The following is a 17,318-nucleotide window of genomic DNA, read 5'->3' on the forward strand; positions in this document are numbered from 1 at the left end:
ATCTGTCTTAGCGTGATTATTTAATCTGAATTCTCACCACACACCCACACACTTGCTCACAGAGTTCGTAGGTGTCTATCTGAGCTCAGTTATGTTTCCTTTGACACTCTCTCACACACACACACACACACACACACACACAGTTCCTCATAATCCATGTGAGCTCAGGTATGAATCGTCACGCCTACACACATTCACACACTCACATTGTCCCACACACACACAAACACACACACACACACACACACACACACACACACGGCTCAGTCAGAGCCCTCAGCTGCTCTTCTGGCTTTCTGTAGGTTGTGATCTACTGCTCCGTCCAGAAACTGGACCCAAGTCAGGTCGGATTCAGTGCATACATGGGTCGCCCTGAGAAAAAGAGAAAATTATTATTACTTAGTACTGTGAGAGAGAGTCGACTCAGATTATATTATTACTTAGTGCTGTGAGAGAGTCGACTCAGATTCCTTGGGATTAACATCAGCGAGGATCTGAGCTGGTCACACCACGTAGGTGTGGTCGCAATTGCAGACTATGTTTACAAACACATCATATTCCTGTTTTAATCGGAATAACGACAATATTTCGATTGTGTATGATAACACCTTAACCCAATTGCCATAACCTAATTAAGATCATATTCCTATTACTAAAAAAACCCTGGCATATGCCTGTATGGGCAGCCATGGCCTACTGGTTAGCGCTTCGGACTTGTAACCGGAGGGTTGCCGGTTCGAATCCCGACCAGTAGGCACGGCTGAAGTGCCCTTGAGCAAGGCACCTAACCCCTCACTGCTCCCCGAGCGCCGCTGTTGTTGCAGGCAGCTCACTGCACCGGGATTAGTGTGTGCTTCACCTCACTGTGTGTTCACTGTATGCTGAGTGTGTTTCACTAATTCACTGATTGGGATAAATGCAGAGACCAAATTTCCCTCACAGGATCAAAAGAGTATATATACTACTATACTTATACTATTAACCAGACCTTTGGGGCATGTCAACACATAAATCGGCATGAAAACACATAAATCACTGATGAAGGTCTGATGACCGAAACGTTTGTCACCTCACTTGGTAGCACATTGGTTGATGGATTAAACACTTCGTTTATTTATTTTTCAACGGCAAACAATGGTGTGCGAGTTTTCTTCCATGATTGACTACTACGTTGCCTAAAACTAACGCACCCGCACGGCCTTGAGTATTTGGCGCGAGACCCTACCTGTCTAACCTGAACACATAAATCGGAACATGGCCATTGAAGTCTATGGCAGCCCATAGAACCGTCTGGTAAAACGTTGTGAAATTTGGCACACTGATTAGGGACTGTCCCATGATTAATATCACCAAGTTTCATGATGGCACCTCAAGCACTCTAGCGCCACCAACAGGCCAAAGTTGGACATGCGTTCACGCACGTAACTTTTGACCCGTCAGTCCGATTTTCAAAAATGAGATATTGCTGGAATCCTTGGACCATGCCGAGTTCAACGCACCCTATGACGTCATTTTCCACCATGATGGATTTTCCGCCATTTTGGATTTCATCAAAATCACTTAAAATGTATCAGAGGTCACAAATTTTGTCCGATCGACACCAAACTTCAAAGATATCATATACACACCATGCCTCATTAATGCATTGCTTTCTGTCTCCGGAACTAAAACCGTTCGCGCGTAACAGCCAATCGAAATTTGTGGCGAAGCCGCCAAACAGGAAGTGAGCTCATATCTCAGCAACCCATTGATCTATCATAACCAAACTAAGTACATGGACTCAGGACCCAAACAGGGGGACGCTCAAGAAATCTGGTGACCTTTGACCTCTAGGGAGCGCTGTAATTAAGAAACATGCCTTTTGGCCTGTAGCTGCAGTTGTGCTTAGAATTAAAATGCACTAGTGATGTCTGGTAATACTGTTGGAGGTCCAAAGGCTAACCCAAGCCAACTTGTGATGTCATCGTAATTGATTTGGCCGCCATATTGGGTTCAATCAAAAAAACGTACACATTTTCGCAAGTCACAAATTTCAGCGGATCCTCACCAAAATTGGCAGAGACCATCTTCAGACCATGCCTTATCAGTGCATTTCTTTCTGGAACAATTGACAGAAGCATTCGGTTGTAACAGCCAATCGAAATTTGTGGCGAAGCCGCCAAACAGGAAGTGAGCTCATATCTCAGCAACCCTTGCATGTATCAAAGCCAAACTGGGTGCATGGACTCAGGACCCAATCAGGGGGACACTCAATAAATCTGGTGACCTTTGACCTCTAGGGGGCGCTGTAATTGAGAAACATGCCTTTTGGCCTGTAGCTGCTGATGCGCATTATTTTGCAATGGAGGTCAATGGCAGCCCATAGAACCGTCTGGCAAAAAGTTCTGACATTTGGCACACTGATTTAAGACAGTCCATTGATTCATGTCACCAAGTTTCATGTCGGCACCTCCCGCGCTCTAGCGCCACCAACAGGCCAAAGTTGGACTTGCGTTCACGCACGTAACTTCTGACCTGTTGACCCGATTGTCAAAAATGAGGTATCATTGGAATCCTTGGACCAAGGACAACGTACCCTATGTCATCATTTTCCGCCATGATGGATTTTCCGCCATTTTGGATTTCATCAAAATCACTTAAAACGTATCAGAGCTCACAAATTTTTTTCCGATCGACATCAATCTTTACATATATCATCTACAGACCATGCCTCATTAATGCATTGCTTTTTGTCTTCGGAACTAAAACCGTTCGCGCGTAACAGCCAATAGAAATTTGTGGCGAAGCCGCCAAACAGGAAGTGTGCTCATATCTCAGCAACCCATTGATCTATCATAACCAAACTTAGTCCATGGACTCAGGACCCAATCAGGGGGACGCTCAAGAAATCTGGTGACCTTTGACCTCTAGGGGGCGCTATAATTAAGAAACATGCCTTTTGGCCTGTAGCTGCTGTTGTCCTTAGAATTAAAATGCACTTGTGGTTTCAGGTAATACTGTTGGAGGTCCTTAGGCTGACCCAGCACAACTTGTGATGTCATCGTAATTGATTCGGCCGTCATGTTGGATTTAATCAAAAACATCAAAAAGTTTTTGCGGGTCGCAAATTTAATCTGATCTTCACCAAAATTGGCACAGACCATTTTTAGACCATAACCTATCAATATATTGCTCTCTGGAACAATTGACAAAAGCATTCGCCCGTAACAGCCAATCGAAATTGGTGGCGAAGCCGCCAAACAGGAAGTGAGCTCATATCTCAGCAACCCTGCCATATATTATAACCAAACTTACTACATATATTCATGACCCCATTAGGAGGACGCTCAAAAAATTTGGTGACCTTTGACCTGTAGGGGGTGCTGCAATTAGCAATATTGCATTTTGATGTGTAGTTGCTGATGTGTTATATCAATCTTTTATTTTTTGATGTGAAACTGATGACAGCATGTTCCATCCAGTTAATTCTAATGCGTGCGTGCAAGGGCAGGGCAGGGCAGGGCAGGGCAGGACGGGGTGAGACGGGCTGGGGTGATTGGGGGGGGGGGGGGGGGCTGGCTGGCGGAGGCGGTGGCAATACTCAGCCCTGTTCATCCCGGGTGTCTGCTGAGTTCTATCTTGTCACCGTGGCTACTCCGGCCTATTCTGCTTGGCCCCCTCATTGCTGCTTGCAGCTATATTTATTATTAGTTTTTAATTACTAAATATTTCTATTTATTATTTCTATTTAACTTGCTCTGTGAAGTTGAGCTGGCTTTGAGACTAAGAATGTCATTACTGGTATTGAGGTGGCAAGAGCGTGAAAATCTCACCTGATAATCTCTAAGACTTTCTTTAAAACAGCTGCCAGTTTAGAAGCCTGTCAGGCACAAGAGAGCTGGTATTAATAGCACACCCACATCCACACACACAAACATATACACAAATAACATTTTAAAAACATTTAAAAGAATCCAAGATGTATTTCTCCAACACTTTTTGTAATATGATACAGTGACTGAGGCCTGGTGAGGCTAATATGTCACACACACACACACACATCTGGCGACTTTGGAGACGAGACATGGGCTCTGGAGTTTGTCTGACAGGATCACATGTTTAACACTTACGTTGAGTTCCACTGCCGTGTGATCCATGGGGGGATATAGACTGAGGGCCAAGTCATCAACACTGCAAACACACACACACAACATGAGTTAACACACGCATGCGCACGCACGCACGCACACAACATGAGTTAACGCACGCGCGCGCACACACACACACACACACACACACACACACACACACACACACACACACACACACACACACACACACACACACACACACACACACACACACACACACACACACACACACACACACACACACAGCAGCATTGCCACCTAATAGATGGTCAGCTTCGTTCTGAACACACACAGATCATGAGGCGATATTCGCTTAAAAAGTGTTACGGGTTACAAATCGCTTAGAAACGCTTACAGTATCGTAACTAGTGACCGCCTGATTGCATGGGCTGTATGGTCTATGTCTCACTAATAGGAGGCTGTCTCAGCAGAGGTCAAGTGAAGGTCAGAGCTATGACAATGAAGAGCTATACTTTAACTCTCACTCAGGTTTCAACAAACTTAGAAAAAGGACAAGACAAAGCAGAACAAACGACGAGGAGGAAAATAGTGAAACAATATTGGTAGTAGGCCTAGTTCCAGTTGGTAAAGCGGAATAGTAGGAATAGACTACGTTTGTTTAAACAAAGTTTACAAAGTTCATTTCGAAGTCATTCGCTACTCGTGAGGCACCGTTTCCTATGTAGGCCGTCGACTCACTGGAACTCCAACTGAACCAGGAAACAACGATTAAATCTCTCATCTCTTGATCTATGATAAACAAATATGTTGTAATACCAGAAGAAAACAGAATGTGTTGGCTTTTATCCTCCCAAAGGGAGTCAAATTGCTCCTTCAGGTGACTGTGTCCAAGGAAGTCAAGTGAAGGTTAAGTCTTTGCGTCCTTTAAGTAATTTGGCTTTGTTGTCCTTGAAATAGTAACATTGTGAATAACATTGTAGGAAAAGAGTTAGTCTTTTAGAATAAATACCTTTCAACTTCTCTTTCAAATGGACACAGTCGTGGAAAGATATGGAGGGTGTGTCATTTTGATCACTTCAATGATGAAATGTTGGAATATTCCAGCCGCCCTTTAAACTACATACCATGCCCCAGCCCTCTGTAAAACACTAAGCCTAGTTTCAACATGGGACATTCACTCACTCTCTATCTCATATATATATAAATACACACACACACACACACACACACAGACACAGTCAACAAACACGACAGCACACACACACGCACGCACGCACGCACACACACACACACACACACACACAGACACACACACAGTCAACAAACACAACAGCACACACAATGGCTTAAATAAATTTGTAGTCAAATAAAGATAAAGCACGTAGTAGAAAGCACCACCACTTAAAAAAAAAAATCTACACTTCAAGACTGAAAATGACAAACAGGTAAACAGGCACCTGAAAGTAACAAATAAGCAGAAATGCATGCTGCTCATTTAATGCGTAAAACTATTTGTCACAACCTTTCTTTTATACAAAGACAATTTTACATGTTGTGCCTTTAAATAGCTTATCGGAGTAGAGATTTTCTGTTTGTCAGTGGCATATGGTAGGAGAGGAGGGTATTGTTTGAACCCAGATGAAGTCATCAGCTCAGGTGTGTGAAATCAGGTAGGTGTAAAGAGGTAAAGGTGTGTAAGTTCACACTCCCTGAATAAACAGCAAGACATCAATTGAAATAAGTCGGAAAGCACACAGGTGCATCAAGTTCAGTGGTCTTTTTTTTTGGCCTTTTTTTGCCTTTTAATGACAGGACAGTGGAGAATGACAGGAAGCGAGCGGGAGAGAGAGAGTCAGGGGTGGGATCCGGAAAATGACCACGGGGCGGGAATCGAGCCCGGGTCGCCGGCGTACGGTGCAGGTGCCCCAGCCAGTCGCCCCCCCTGCTGGGGCCCAAGTTCAGCTGTCTTTAACTCAGGGTATGTATAAAATGTCATGAATGCCTGAGATGCGACTTGCAGACTATTTGGTGGAAGATTGTGACAAACAAATTCCTTGATATAATCAGGCTTGGGGTGATTACTGCGGTTATCGCTTAATCAGGCTTGGGGTGATTACTGCTGTTATCGCTTAAGTTTCACTTCTGTAAGCACACACACCCACACACACACACACACACACACACACACACACACACACACACACACACACACAAGCACAACGCCCACACACTACACACAACTCCCCCTCAGAAATACACATCCATCAGCTTGTCACTATGTTGACAGATTGTTAGATCGGTGTCACATAATCTGAAGGCGTCAGCTGCCTGTTCTGTGATCGGACTGATTAGGAGACCTATATGCAAATCCTCAAATGACACATTTGCAAGTGCACACACACACATATGCACTATTAGCCATAAGTCCATCCATAGAGTGACACAACTGTGAGAGCATGCCTGGCATCACCATACGTGCAGGCAGTGCACGCACACATGTGCAGACATATGCTGAAAATAAACACATACACACATAGAAATGTATGGTCAATTATTACATCCAATAATTATGAAAACAACATAATCGAAATGCAATGATTATTTATGGTTATGGGATTTGGCAGACGCCTTTGTCCAAAGCGACACACAAATACAAAAACAACATGATATTTTAAAAAAATGTAGGACGCATACTTTCATACTATTTTTCTGCATTCCATTTTGCAACCCTGCTAGCATGTATTTAGCATGTGTTTTTCAGTTCAAAGTCAAAGTCAAAGTCAAAGTCTGCTTTATTGTCAATTTCTTCACATGTCAAGACATACAAAGAGATCGAAATTACGTTTCCCACTATCCCACGGTGGAGACAAGACATTTTACCAATTAGGTCCACAGACAAAAACATAACATTCAATTAAACAATATAAAAAGTAAATAAGAACAGTGAAGAAATAAGAGCAGCAAAAAAATGGGTTGAAATTGTGCAATTGTGCATACAGTAGACAGTCAATATAATAATAGTGCAAAAGTCAGGCCAATAAATGGCTGAGGTAGTTCTGTTTGACCTAAGTATGCAAGTGGCATAGTGGTGCAAGTTATGTAAGAGCAGCAGAAGTGTATTCAGAAGTGTTTTCAGGACACAGGACAACAACAACAAGTTGCAAAGTGTGCAAGTGTACAAGTGGAGAAGTGCAAGTGGAGTAGTGCAAGGCAGCCATTGTGGGTCCAAAAGTCCAGGATGTTATGTAGCTGAGGGTGGAGGGGAGAGAGGGGGGAGAGAGTTCAGCATCCTAACAGCCTGGTGTATGAAGCTGTTGGTGAGTCTGGTGGTGCGGGAGCGCAGGCCTCTGTACCTCTTCCCAGAGGGCAGTGGATCAAACAAATTGTGAGCGGGGTGACTTGCGTCACTCACAATTGTGGTCGCCTTGCGGGTGAGGTGGGAGGTGTAAATGTCCTTCAGGGAGGGGAGTGAAGCACCAATAATCAAAAAGCAGGGCTTTCCTGTTGTATTCAGTGCAGCTTCCGCCCCACACAGCGATACAGCTGGAGAGGATGCTCTCAATGGTGCCTCGGTAGAATGTGGTCATGATGGCCGGTGGAGCACTTGCTCGCCTGAGTTTCCGCAGGAAGTACAGGCGGCGCTGAGCTTTCTTCGCCAGTGATGCAGTGTTGGTGGTCCAGGAGAGGTCCAGGAGAGGTCTTCACTGATGTGCACCCCCAGGAATTTGGTGCTGCTCACTCTCTCCACCACAGCACCGTCGATGGTCAGTGGCAGGTGTTGGGTGTGACCTCTCAGTTGAACTACATTTAAAATTAAAGGTGTTCTAAGCGATGTCACACGTTTTTTAGGCTAAAACATTTTTTTGTCACTTACAGCAAACATCACCTCACCGTCCGCTAGCTGCCTGTGTCCTGAATACACTGTAAAAAAAACGCGATCGATCTCTGTGGACAGCCCAGGCTCCAAAAACGGCAACAAAAACCACCTGGGCCAACCTGGGCCATAAAAACACAACAAACTGTTCCAGCAAATCACAGACGAGATGCGCGTTCGGGAGAGTTTCAATTGCACGGGAGTGAGGGGGAAGAGTAGCGAGCTAGCTCTTTGTTTTGTTTGAACCTCAACAGAAGTGACGTTACCCAGCATCGCTTAGATCGCCTGTAATCTACTATTATTTTTAAAGTTTAGAAAATGGTTGATCTTTCCAAAATCATGGAGTAATCCTGTTAAATAATTTTGATCTCAATATTGACCTAAATAATCATGATACTAATTTTTGCCATAATCGAGCAGGCCTACACGGGCTGGTGAAGCGTCACTTAAACACACATGCATCGTGCACACAAACACACACACTCGCCCACACAAACACACACACACACACAAATACGCTAACAAAGAAACACACAAAATCACAAACACACACACACACTCGCAAAATAACAAACACAAACACGGATGCAAACACACACACACACACACACACACACACACACCTGGGGCTGATGTCGTGGGTGATGTCGGCCAGGTCATCCAGCTGGGCAACATTGTCGGGGGTGTCGACCTTGCCGTTGCCCCGGACGGCCGAGCTCAATTTTTTCAGGCACGCCGAAGACGCCTTCATCAGGCCCTGGCAGGGAGCCATCAGCTGCCGGTCCCCCTCGCTCCAGTATGTGTCGCGGTTGCCACGCTCGTCCAGGTCCTCATCGTCCAGGAGGTCGGCGAAAGGGTCCTGGTTTTCAGCCTGGGCCTGGGGGGTCAAAGGTCAAGGGGTGAGAGCGATGTGGAGATGGTAGAGGCAGGCTTTCAATAATCTGTTTATGCATGTGATCAATAATCTGCTTACTCATGCGATCAATAATCTGCTTACTCATGCAAAGCAAAGTCAACTCGGATACAAAATTTAAAGTTTTGGACACAAGTGATAATGTTTGGGTCGTCACAACGCCATACACAGAGCTGGATGCATTGTCACATTGTGAGCATTTTTCATCCCCCAAATAAGAAATATTGCTTTGTGCTCAACTATTGTGTTTTTGAAAATGTGCCTTCATCAAAAAATCCGTCATTTAGGACACTTACTGTAGAAACAACATTTTAGCTTGACTGCTCTGTCTCTTCATTTAAAAATGTTTTCCTCTCAAAAACAAGTACACTTTTCAGTGTCAGAAGTTTGGATGGTGGTTCTCTGCATGTCTGTATGTACACTGGTGTAGCCAGACAGATCAAGTCTACAGTAAATTACACTGTGTGTCTGTCATCAGCCATCCCAGTGGCTGCAGAAAGTGGCACTGCAGTAAGTCTTACAAGGATGCTACCACGGGCACGTAACTGAAGCGCTCTGTTCGCGGAGAGTCTGCTGCAACAATTAGATTCCACAGTAACCAACGGAACTAGCTACGCTAAACGTGAGCGGCGTGTAGTACGTTTAGTTTAGTTTACTTTATTAGTTTAGTTGACAGGGACCATGTACAGAACTAGTTCTATACCAGAGTTAGCTAGTAAGCTAATTTGCATCTGTGGTTCCTGGGCAGGAGTTAAAAAGACAATAAAATACATACAAAACATTACAGTATGTTCAAAAACATTAGACCAATCTTATAGACCCTTTCAACAAGATAAACAAAAACAATGCTTAAACGTTCTATTTGGTTCCCGATCTACTTCCTCTGCATTAAGATAACATAATGGAATGCTAAAACGGAAACCTTGTGGGAACAACTATGATGCTGATAATGGAACTTTCTTGAAAGGGTCTATAAAACAACGCTTCAGTTGTGATAGCGGCGTGTTTTAGAAAACAATGTTTTGCGGACGGAGCGCTTCAGCTGCTGGCCCGGTGTAGCCTGGGCCTTAGCGGATGGCAAGGTGTGCATGACGGAGAGTGTGGTGTGGTGCTGCGGGTTCACCTGCTCCATCTCCTCGATAGCATCCTTCACCACGCCCTGATAAGAGCTCAGGACACCCAGCACTGCAGCGCGGTTATCTGGAGTGGCGCACGCACACACGCGCACACACACACACACACACACACACACACACACACACACACACACACACACACACACACACACACACACAAACAGGCGTTACTATCATCATCATCATCATCATCATCATCACAATTCAGTCAAAGACACTGAGCCTGTCCAATTCACCCCAAGTAGATGAATCCTTGAATGCAACACAGGTATGTGTGTGTGTGTGTGTGTGTGTGTTTGTTTGTGTGTGTGTGTGTGTGTGTGTGTGTGTGTGTGTGTGTGTGTGTGTTTAGGGAAGAGGGGTTGCATCACGTAACTTCTGCAACTTGTTGTAACAGGACCATCTGAGTCTAGAGAGCTGGGTAGTAAGGTGTGAGTGGGCGTCACTTCAGGTGGACAAAGCTTTCTGGAGTGATTTACGAGAACAGGTTAGCCACCATGGTGGGAAGGCAGAGAGTGTGAGTACACACAGCTTTACAGATCAGAGCTTTATAATCAATCACTCCTACAAAAACCCATTACTTCTTTTCAAGAGCAAATGCACACATCCTTTTTCCTTGTACATTCACCTTTCTCACACACTCACACTCACACTCACACAGTGCACCATGACCACACACACACACACACACACACAGACACACACACACATGCATGCGCGCACGCACACGCACACGCACGCACACACACACACACACACACACACACACACTCTTCTTCACCCCTGTAGCTTCAACACCTGTACACACACACACACACACTCTTCACTCTTCTTCACCCCTGTAGCTTCAACACCTGTACTGCTCAGTCCTAATCCTTCCATTCAACTCTCATAACTTCTTTCACATATGAATTATGACTATGCAAACCTCACCCCACCCCACCCCCCCTCTCTCTCTCTCTCACACACACAAACACATACACACACACACACACACACACAGTTACACAAATCAACACGTCGACTACACATACTGTAAATCTGTTGTTAAACCCAAAACAGAACAATACAGAATACCAATTTCAAAATGTAAATGATTCACCTCTACAACTTCAGACACAAGCAAAAGCTAAAACAAAACACAACTCAAGACACCAGATGGTGAACAGACTCCAACCTCCAGCACTAATGGTGCACGATTGCACGATACTTTACTTTCCTAAATATGACTCAACAACGTTCACTTTGTTTTATAAAGATTTGTCCAGCACTTGTACAAAGATTTGGAACATTGCCATTTTGAAAACTGCCATTCAGTCACATTTTCTATGCACATATCAGCGTAGCAAACAAGCTTTGGCTCACTACCTTGTATCATAAGCTCTCCTTTGTTATACTTGTGCAACCGGTTTGCAGCCACTAGAAGTGAATTTCCTTATAGAATGATTCACCCGATTTTAAAAACTGTTCCTGTTTACACTCTTAATCCTTTCTGAACCAAATCCTTTCCAAACCTGTACACACAACCGAGTCTAACATATTATCACTCAAGTGGACCAACTAACGGCTTATCCACATATTTACTTAATCATTATCACCTCAGCATTCAGATTACATCCTTCCATGCTTGCCTACGTGTGTAGAAAAGCTAGGAAAGGGAACCACAATACATATGGTGTGTTAAGATGTATATGTCTTTTTTTATACTATTTCTTGTAGATTGATGGAGACCGGGACTGCAAACTTAATTGCCCACTGATGGGATTAATAAAGTTTTCTGAATCTGAATCTGAATATGGCCTTCATTACCCTCAACTACATTTTGTAACTAAATACTGCCCTCTAGGGGTAAATTTGGGAAACAGAGAAATTAAAAAAAGGTAGACTCTGTGATCGTCATCTGTAATTCTCCTCTCAAAGGTTGTAGATATTTCAACTCAACAGTCCCCCAAAACTGATACCACCTACAGAACATATTCCTGAAGATGTGCAGTGTTTCCCACAGAATTGAATTCTATTTGTGGTGGTAGGTTTGCAGAATTAACTTGAATGCAACAGTTTTTAACAAATTAGCGCAGCGTGGTTATGATGCTAATCAGATTTAAGCCCAATTTAGTACAACCTAGAAAATCATTGTGTGGTGGTCAATGTTGATATTGTGGTGGGCCGCCACAAATAAGTCAATGTATGGGAAACATTAATGTGTGTTGAATGGCTGTAAATGTCCATGGCTCGCACTGAGTCACATTAAAGGTGCTCTAAGCGATGCCGCACATTTTTTAGGCTAAAACATTTTATGTCACTTACTGCAAACATCACCTAACCAACCGCTAGCTGTCTGTGTCCTGAATACACTGTAAAAAAAACGTGATCTCTGTGGACAGCCCAGGCTCCAAAAACGGCACCAAAAACAACCTAGGCAAACCTAGCCCATAAAAACATAACAAACTGTTCCAGCAAATCACAGACGAGATGCACGTTTAGGAGAGTTTCAATTGCATGGGAGCAGCACGGGAGGGAGGGGGAGGAAGTTGCGAGTTAGCTCTCTGTTTTGTTTGAAAGTCAACAGAAGTGACGTTACCCAGCATCGCTTAGAGCACCTTTAAGCTTGCAGGCCACCCACAGAAACCAGGAGAGTGTATGAAGAGGACACTGTTTTCTTTTGAGTGTAAACACATTGAGAGGATAGCTAAAAGATAACGAGGGGCAGTTCATTGAATGTAAGGTTACGGTCATGGTATTTAATCAGCAGATGCTTTTGACCAAAGTGACTTCCGGAATATGAACATTACAATACTGTAGAGTTACTAATAGTTCATTGAGCAATAAAACATTACAAATAGTTCATTTGGTTAGGCTTCTGAAACACAAACTTTAAATCAAGTTAATCAAGAAATTAGAGTTGGAGGCTACACTTTCCATAACGATCTCATTTTTGTCATCAATAAAACATTACAAATAGTTAATTTGTTTAGGCTTCTGAAAAACAAACTTTAAATCAAGTTAATCAGGAAATTAGAGTTGGAGGCTACACTTGCCATAACGATCTCATCTCTACGTCATCAGCAAACAGATTGTTATTCTGCTTTGTGCACTGCTTTTGTGAAGCCAGTCGAATCCCTTTCTATTAAACTACCACTATTATGACCTTTACTATCTTTCCCACAACAGAGTCAATTATAACAGCACCCTCTATGTTCTAAAACGCAAAAAATATAGTTTGTGAGGCCAGTCACACTCCATGTAAGTGAACGAAAAACATTTATGCTAAGCCAAGGTTAGCCGAAGGCTGAGAATTGATTGGATTGGTTAAGATTATTGGGGCAGCCGTGGCCTACTGGTTAGCACTTGTGGACCTGTAACCGGAGGGTTGCCGGTTCGAACCCCGACCAGTAGGCACGGCTGAAGTGCCCTTGAGCAAGGCACCTAACCCCTCACTGCTCCCCAAGCGCCACTGTTGATGCAGGCAGCTCACTGCGCCGGAATTAGTGTGTGCTTCACCTCACTGTGTGTGTGCTGTGTGTGTTTCACTAATTCACGGACTGGGATAAATGCAGAGACCAAATTTCCCTCACGGGATCAAAAGAGTATATATACGTATACTTAAGAGTGAAAGACATGACCCAGAGCTAAAGCTAGCTCGCTAGCCTTTATGCTTTTGTCGATGGAAAATTTGCTAAGATTGCTAATCTCCGACTTTAGCCTCCCCACTGTCTCTCACCTCTTTATGCTTTTGTCGATGGAAAAGTTGCTAAGATTGCTAATCTCCGACTTTAGCCTCCCCACTGTCTCTCACCTCTTTATGCTTTTGTCGATGGAAAAGTTGCTAAGATTGCTAATCTCCGACTTTAGCCTCCGCACTGTCTCTCACCTCTTTATGCTTTTGTCGATGGAAAAGTTGCTAAGATTGCTAATCTCCGACTTTAGCCTCCGCACGGTCTCTCACCTCTTGGCAGCTGCTCAAACCGGTCGCACGACGCCCAGACTCCTCCCGTGGACATCAGCTGCTCCTGAGACAAACTAGCCGGAAATCAAAAACACAAATAACACGTGAGGATATATGGACCGGCGCAAGTAGTCCATACATTAGCATTATGTGTTGTGTATTTATTCATCCTATGGGGAATCGTATCTCATACAGTTGTGTTGTGGTTCCGCACAATAAATAACACATGTAATAAAGCGGATACTGCACACACACACACAGACACACACACACACACACACACACACACACACACACACACACACACACACACACAAAAACACACACACACACACACACACACACTCACAACTGCCAATTGGGTGTATGCGTGTGTGGAGGGGCTATCTACAGTGGGACAGGGGGTGTAGCCACCTGACCACAGGAGATAAATGGGGTGTGTATGTGTGCGTGTGCGCGTGTGTGTGTGTGTGTGTGTGTGCCTGTTAATTTTGGATTAACTTTGGTGTGGAGTGATCTGTGAGGGGAATGTTATTTTTCTTCATAATGAGGACCATGAGAGAAATGTTATGAGAGTGTGTATGTATATGTGTGTGTGTGTGTGTGTGTGTGTGTGCCCTACCTTTGAAGGGGGGAGTTCAGGATGATGTCAAGCAATTGAACCATTCCCTCAAGCACATCTGCAGTGGCATCTCGCACAACTCTTCTCAAAACTATTCCTACACACACACACACACACACACACATACACACACATACACACAAATATTACAACACACAGAATACAGAGACCTTACAACTCAAACTACAAGCCAATGTAAATGGTAAATTGATTGCATTTATATAGGTGTTTTCCACTCAAAGCGAGCGCTTTACAGAATAATGCCTCATTTTCACCCATTCACACACATGTCACACACACACACACACACACACACACACACACACACACACACTCCGATGGCAGAGGCCATCATGCAAGGCGCCAATCAGCACATTAGAAGCACTTCGACAGGGTCAAGGAGGAGTTGGGCTTGAACCAGCAATCATCCAGTTACGGGAGAGACGGCTCCTCTACCTCCTGACCCCCGCCGCCCATACAGGACACGCCGCCCATACGGGACAGCTTCCCCACCTCCTGACCCCTGCCGCCCATACGGGACAGCTCCTCCACCTCCTGAGCCACCTGCCGCCCATAGGACTGCTCGGTTGTTAAGTCCGACGTCACGGGCCCAACAGCTTTTTGGTCAAAGAACGTTTACTAGCGCAGCCAGCTGGTTTTTGCAACTTGTAAACCTGGTCACCATCACCTCCGTTTAATTGAGGGTAAAACAAAACCGGTTAACTTTAACAGAGCAATTACTGTAGCTGTGCAGCCAGATGATGCAATCAAGGGTTACGTGCAGGCTTCCACGAAAAATCGGATTTTATTAGGTTGAGGCAACAAGTGAGTAGTGGGATGACAATTTTCTTAAAGGCTACACTGAATAGCGGAAACAAATAGTTTATTTGACTGTCTGTGGAGAAAACCGAGCGTCTCTAAAAGCCGTAGTACCCAGAAAAAGATGTATTAATTAGCCTATTATTGCATCATCACTTATTAACCGAAATCTATTAGAACCGGATTGGACAGAGCTGCTGAGGTACGACAACATAGCAAAGCTCACCCTGGGTCTTCGGTAGCCAGTAGTAGACTGTAGACAACGCCAACACTGCCTGCTGAATCGAGTCCGCCATCTTCTCTGCATCCTGATAATTCACATAAAAAAACATGTTTGCAGCAACACTGAAGAGCATAATTGAGAGCAGTGTGTGAGTGTGAGCGCGCGCGTGTGTGTGTGTGTGCGTGTGTGTGTGTGTGTGTGTGTCTGTTTGTGTATGAATGTGAGTGTGTGCATGACTATACTCTGTACTCTGACCAAAAACTGGTGAAACAGGAAATAGAACCTAAGTTAATTAGCTATACATTAAACTTAGGTTGAAGAACAGCATTGAAGGACAAATATTATGTGCAGTTCATATGTCAGGATGAAAGTGGTTGTAGTGTGTCTAGATCACTGACAATAGAGAGATAGTGAAATACTGACCTGAGAGGAGGGTAGGGGTGGTTTAGAGAACGCCAGGCTGAGTTTTGTTGCTTCCTGGGATGTGGCCTTTACAGACTGAACTGGATGGCAAAGAATATATTCGTGTTAACACAGCATTTCTAAAGCATCTTTGTGGCAACAGTGTGATGATTCTATAAAATGATATTGACCAAAATAACAACAACAACAGGAAAAGGTAAAGTAAACAAATTTAAAGATTAGAGTGCTGGCATGGTGTGATTGAGCACTGTATAAAATTACTCAACTCAGAGTGTTCCAGAACGTACTCATGTTGAACTCACTACTGCACTCGCTGGATTCCCCATCTGTAACACATGAGAGAGGGAAAGAGGGAGAGAGAGGGGGAGGGGGAGAGAGAGAGAGAGAGAGAGAGAGAGAGAGGGGAAGATTGGCATTTGAGGACTGACCTGTATAGCAAAACAGCAGTCTAAACACCGGTACACTATGTTCAGTAGTCTCCTCGGTTCATTTGGCTCTTCAGGAAGTTAGTAGTAATGCATTCGACGATTCTGTGACTTTCCAGTAGTCTTGAAGCAAATACACAGTTTCAATGGGTTTCATTAACTGCAAGGCTAGATTTTGCAGTATGTAACTGTTGTGGTTTGACTGAGCATCTTCCCAACATTATACGCAGACCAGAGGGTATCTGATACTTTAATGTACAGTAAAAACTCTACCATTCACGGATTGTCAGCTACCTAACACTACAACTTGACAGACAGACAGACAGACAAGCTAATATAGCCTTATGAAGCTAACGCTAACTAGCTAGGTGTTAGCATTACACCTAATTTATGACTGCCAGGATTAGGAAAATCAACAGAAATCCACTGACGTGTTAGTCTTACCTTTTACCCGGTCTCGTATGCACTTAACAGAGTTACAAAGGTTTCGTAAAGGAAGTAATATGTCTGAACACGAGTTGTCAGCACTCATGTTGACATCAACATGGACTGCAGCTGCTTCTTCTTCGTTGCGTTGACTTCCCTGACAGGACAAGCGTCACCAAGCGTAACATCGCCGCCTATCGGAGTTTAGGAAAACCAGTAGGCCTAGGCTGTTTACTGTTAGTAAAGCCTAAACATAACTCGACATGCGGTTGAATTTGAAATATTTTTGTGAGAAGTTACAATTGTACTATTTTAAAAAGAAACAAAAGAAAGCAATATTGCGTTTTCGTGGAACAGAAAAGCTCTAAATAGCAAATGGGTTCATCATCTTCATGTTCATAATGCTGTGGAGACCTAAAC

General features: G+C 44.0%; 1 protein-coding gene across 1 annotated transcript; it reads right to left on the bottom strand.

The window, feature by feature from the left end:
- ccndbp1 (cyclin D-type binding-protein 1) lies at nt 1–17,037 on the bottom strand. Its single transcript, XM_076297825.1, has 11 exons — nt 16,917–17,037; nt 16,314–16,373; nt 16,048–16,127; nt 15,628–15,709; nt 14,583–14,679; nt 13,961–14,034; nt 10,002–10,078; nt 8,589–8,842; nt 4,110–4,170; nt 3,813–3,859; nt 1–372 (listed from the first exon to the last, which is right to left on the bottom strand). The coding sequence occupies exons 1-11, from the start codon at nt 17,002–17,004 to the stop codon at nt 264–266; spliced, it is 1,029 nt and encodes a 342-aa protein (XP_076153940.1). The 5' UTR covers nt 17,005–17,037; the 3' UTR covers nt 1–263.
- Between the last annotated feature and the right edge of the window lie 281 nt (nt 17,038–17,318).

Source organism: Alosa pseudoharengus, unplaced genomic scaffold, assembly GCF_046254945.1.
Source record: "Alosa pseudoharengus isolate Yale_2024_CS ecotype anadromous, Long Island Sound unplaced genomic scaffold, YU_APseudo_1.1 YU_APseudo_1.1_scf_21, whole genome shotgun sequence".
NCBI lineage: Eukaryota > Metazoa > Chordata > Actinopteri > Clupeiformes > Clupeidae > Alosa > Alosa pseudoharengus.